This window comes from Trypanosoma rangeli (genome assembly GCF_003719475.1).
Source record: "Trypanosoma rangeli strain AM80 chromosome Unknown Tra_15.4_contig_00675, whole genome shotgun sequence".
NCBI classification, from domain to species: domain Eukaryota; phylum Euglenozoa; class Kinetoplastea; order Trypanosomatida; family Trypanosomatidae; genus Trypanosoma; species Trypanosoma rangeli.
The window spans coordinates 1,437-5,372 of NW_021706427.1; the positions used below are offsets into that span (position 1 = coordinate 1,437).

Genomic DNA, 3,936 nt, shown 5'->3' on the forward strand with positions numbered 1-3,936 from the left:
GCACACGCAGGGGGGCCTCCACAACAGCAGGTGGGCGCCCCACGCGCCGCACCATGTCGGGGAGAGCCAGCGATAGCAACAACGCGGTGGGTGCGAAGGGCCGCTGCCCACGCGCTCCGCCTGCCACCGCCTCAAACAGGTGCAAACAACGCCACCTCGCGCACGCACGCCGCAGGAAAAGATGGGCGCACCGTTGCCCTGCGCAAACACGCGCGCGCACACAAACACAAGCAGCGAGGATAACTTCAATGTCGCTGGGCGGCCCGTTTGAAGCGCAGGGCAAAGGCAACTGGGATGGTGCTTCTCTTCTCGCATTGCGTTCGCCTCTCCGATCCCCATGCCTTTGCCCACCTGCGATGAAAGGGGCGGCCTCGTTGCGGTGGCGTTTCCCGCCGCAGCCTGCTTAGACAAGAAGAAAAGGCAGAGCCCCAACCGCCTGCGCACCCGCAAGGGAGAGGGGCGCCGCCGTACTTTATTACACGGCGCAATCGCATGCCTACTCGACAGCGGCGAGTAGCCACTGCTGCCCACGTTGTCTGTTGTGTGTTTCCCGGCGCTGAGGCTGTCGGAGGTCGCAGTGGTGCAGACCCTCTTGCAGGCGTTTACTTTCCGAGTTGAACCCGAACTGCCTGCGCCCCCAGCAGCAGCACGGGGAACAGCAGCCCTCACCCAATGCTAACTGCATCTTCTTCTGCTGGAGTGTCCCCTGCAGCAGGTGCTGAAGATGCTGCCAGCATTCCTTGATGCCGTGATTCAGGCCAATTTTCTCTGCCCCCCAATTGCAGGGCCGTAACTTGCAAACGTCCAAAATGCCAAGGCGCACGCCACCCACAGCAGGACGGTATGAAACAACGGAAAAAGAGGCTTCTCAACACCCTGCCACTTTCGTCGCAGCGCACTGCCCTGCGTCGCGCAAGGCGCCGTGAACGCAGCACGCCCCTGTGGCACCGGCCCTCCGCAGCGCAATCCGCAACGGCTGCCCAAGTACGCCGCCTCGGCAATGAAGCAGATGCTGTCACCACCGTCGCCCGCAGTCGCCTCAGGAATGTCAAAAGGTTCAAGCCGGTTTGCGCAATTTGTCCATTCCCTCTAGCCACAAACACGTCAACCCAACTCTTTGTCATTACCGAACCACGACACCTCCACCAACGTACTCGCTGGCGACGCACCGCCACTACGCCCCGCTGGTGCCCTGCAGACGGAGGGCCATCAGAGAGCACACCGCATGGCGCCGCACCCCCAAGAAAAAAAAGGAGAGGGAGCCATGGCGCACCCTCTTTCTGCCTCACCCTTCTTCATGGCCACAAAAGAAAAGCAATAGCACGCGCAGCACCGCCGGCACCGACTAAGAAAGCATCCCTCCCGCCCACTGCTACAAATAAATCGTGTGGTTGTGCGTGCCAGCATGTACGCAACGAAAAGAAGAGTGAAGCATGCGAGGGCGCACATAGCAATAGAGACGAGGCGAAGGTGTGGAGTGGAAAGGGCAAATGCAACTGTTAGCGGAAATTGCAATGGCATTGCAGCCCAACAAAGTGACAAATCTCAAACAAAACTCTCGCCCATTCCGCCTCCAACAGAAAAAAAAAGGCGGGAAAGAAACAAGTATCGTCCAGTATTTTTTTTTATCCAACGAAAACCAAATTAAAGAAGCCGCTGCCTGTTGCGCTGCAGTGCGTGGCCTCACAAAACTGAGTGTATACTTTGCCAGCAATAATAACTTTGAAAAAAAAAAAAACGCGTACGACTCATTTCAGGTATTACTCCTCTTCTTCAGAATTTAGTGATGCTCCATTGGCCTCACCAGCGTGCTTCTGCTCTTCTCAGCCCCTTCCAACCGTTCGCAGCTGCCGCATTGCCCGTCTTGGGTGTGGGCCGGAGAAGCAAGTCATCATGAGGGGAGGTCGTACCCCCACCCCACCCCCAAAAAAAAAAAGGTGTGAGCGAAGCAAGAAGGACAATATTTTTCACCAACACGAAAAAAAAAATAGGAGCCCAAGCGAAGCAGAAAAAATGTTTTAATGGGAAGAATGCTGCGTGCTTTCCAGCGCGGGTCGCCTCTCCCCAAGTTCTTTCCTTCGGCTCACAACAGAAACACAACCCCGCATAGCCCCAGCAGCCCGAGCGCCCGTGACACACTCTCACGCAAGCAGCCGTCACCTTTCCTTGCTTCAAGTCTTGCCCACGTCTCCACGACAGACCTGACCGTCTTCAGCTCCTCCGTTAGGGGAGTGATAACCAGGCGCCTAGCTGGTCTACTGCCTCTTTCTCGCAGAAGGTGCAGTCCTTCAGTCGAGTGCAGCAGGGTGTTGGCTAACATCGGCTTCTCTGTAGTGTCCATGGAAATGGGCCCGAGGTGAAACGTGCGGTTGTTATCAGTAACCCAAAGGTATAGCGACGTGACGTTCCGCTTCGCAGGGGGAATCCTTTTCTGAGTGTACAGCATGACCTTCTTTCCAGCAATGGTCGCAGTGGTGAAGGATGTCATACCCTCAGCTGCTCGCGAAGGGTTTGGCAAAAACATGGGATGCACGCGTGTGAGTATCCTGACAGCCTCCGTCCACGTTTCCCCCATGTCCCTCGACTCGAACACATTGGAAAGCGAATTGCATTTGGCAACCATGACAAGCTGCCCCTGCTCCCACTCAACGATGAGGGGGTCGATGCAATCTGCAGGGGACGTGCCCTTTGGAAGCACCCAATTTTTGCCGTCGTCCCTTGAGTACATGATCATAGAGACAAAGTCTTTTTTACTCCTTCTCACCAAAAGAGGAAACACAAGCGTGCCATCCTCCATCACAACGCCTGAGCCACCAGCACCATAAAAGTCTTTCAGGCCACGTTGGTTAGCAGGTTGGGTGATCCGTAATAGCGAGGTGGGTTTGCCCCATTGGATGACTTTATCTTGCGTGGCCTCACCCACGAGCAAATCAAGCTGCCTGGACACTTTATCCCAGCTCTTTGCGGTAGCGTTATACGTAGCCTCATGGCTTCCCACAAGTAGAAACACCTTGTTGCCCTTTGCAACTGCTGTAGGTAGAAGCGCACGGCCCACATTACCCCTCTTTTTAGCACCTCTGATAAAGACGGTATGTGCCTTCCATTTGTTTGCGTTTACCTCGGCGACAAAAGACGACCACGGCTCCACAGCGTTAATGTACCCCGCCACAATATCAGCATAAGTAAGCCAAGAAGCATGTTCATGATGGAGGCCAGTATATTGAGTTCGGCCTTCGGCAAAAGCAACCAAGACTCCACCAGCTTGGACAAGCGAAGGTGAGCTGAAAAAATCCCTCGTTTGACTTTCAGCTTCACCGTTTACTTCCACATGCGTCTTCTGCGGCACCAAAACTTCGACCCCCTGTGGCAGCTGCACGCCCTTTGAATTACTCGACTCAGCATGCACAACTTCACTGCGGTTGCACATCAACGGCACGCAGAGGAGGAGGAAGAGCACCGCCGAGGAAATCATCTGCCAGGACACCTTGGGCATGTGTGTGTGTGTGTGTGTGTGTTGCTGGTGGTGGTGAGCCCTGACAGCAGAGCCTTCAAAGCGCACAGCAGCAAGTAATGCTTAATCTCCTTCGTCCTTCTGTGTGTGTGTTTGTGTACAACGACGAGAAAGCAACAGGAGCAAGCAGACGCATATCGGCATGCACCCGGAAGGAAACACTGTAGACGGCAGGAAAAATCAAACTAACGAGAGACACGCTCAGCCCCCACGCAAGGCGCATGAACGGCGCCACAGAGATACGTAAATACAAACAAAAAAAACGTCCTGAAGAAAAAAAGAAAAACAAATTCAAGTGTGGCGTGTTGCTCCATCAATCTGCGTTTCTTGCCATTATAAAAAAAAAAATGTGTTTATTCTGATTTGGCTGCTTGTCTCCGTTCACACTCAATGGGTCCGCTCGTGTCCACGTCCACACCACACAT

General features: G+C 54.5%; 3 protein-coding genes across 3 annotated transcripts in view; all 3 read right to left on the reverse strand.

Moving 5' to 3' along the window:
* The window catches only part of TraAM80_09765 (uncharacterized protein), a gene marked incomplete at both ends in the record, with an annotated part of 1,116 nt that extends 777 nt beyond the window's left edge, over nt 1–339 (reverse strand). The window contains one exon of the mRNA XM_029386429.1: nt 1–339. This exon is cut by the window's left edge and continues 777 nt beyond it. Within this exon, the coding sequence (XP_029233701.1) occupies nt 1–339 (339 nt within the window).
* A 326-nt stretch (nt 340–665) lies between these two features.
* Nucleotides 666–1,124, reverse strand: TraAM80_09766 (uncharacterized protein; the record flags this gene model as incomplete). Its single annotated transcript, XM_029386430.1, has 1 exon — nt 666–1,124. The coding sequence occupies one exon, from the start codon at nt 1,122–1,124 to the stop codon at nt 666–668; it is 459 nt and encodes a 152-aa protein (XP_029233702.1).
* A 959-nt stretch (nt 1,125–2,083) lies between these two features.
* TraAM80_09767 (group II trans-sialidase superfamily) lies at nt 2,084–3,493 on the reverse strand (the record flags this gene model as incomplete). Its single annotated transcript, XM_029386431.1, has 1 exon — nt 2,084–3,493. One exon carries the CDS (start codon nt 3,491–3,493, stop codon nt 2,084–2,086), a length of 1,410 nt encoding a protein of 469 aa, XP_029233703.1.
* Nucleotides 3,494–3,936: the final 443 nt, after the last annotated feature.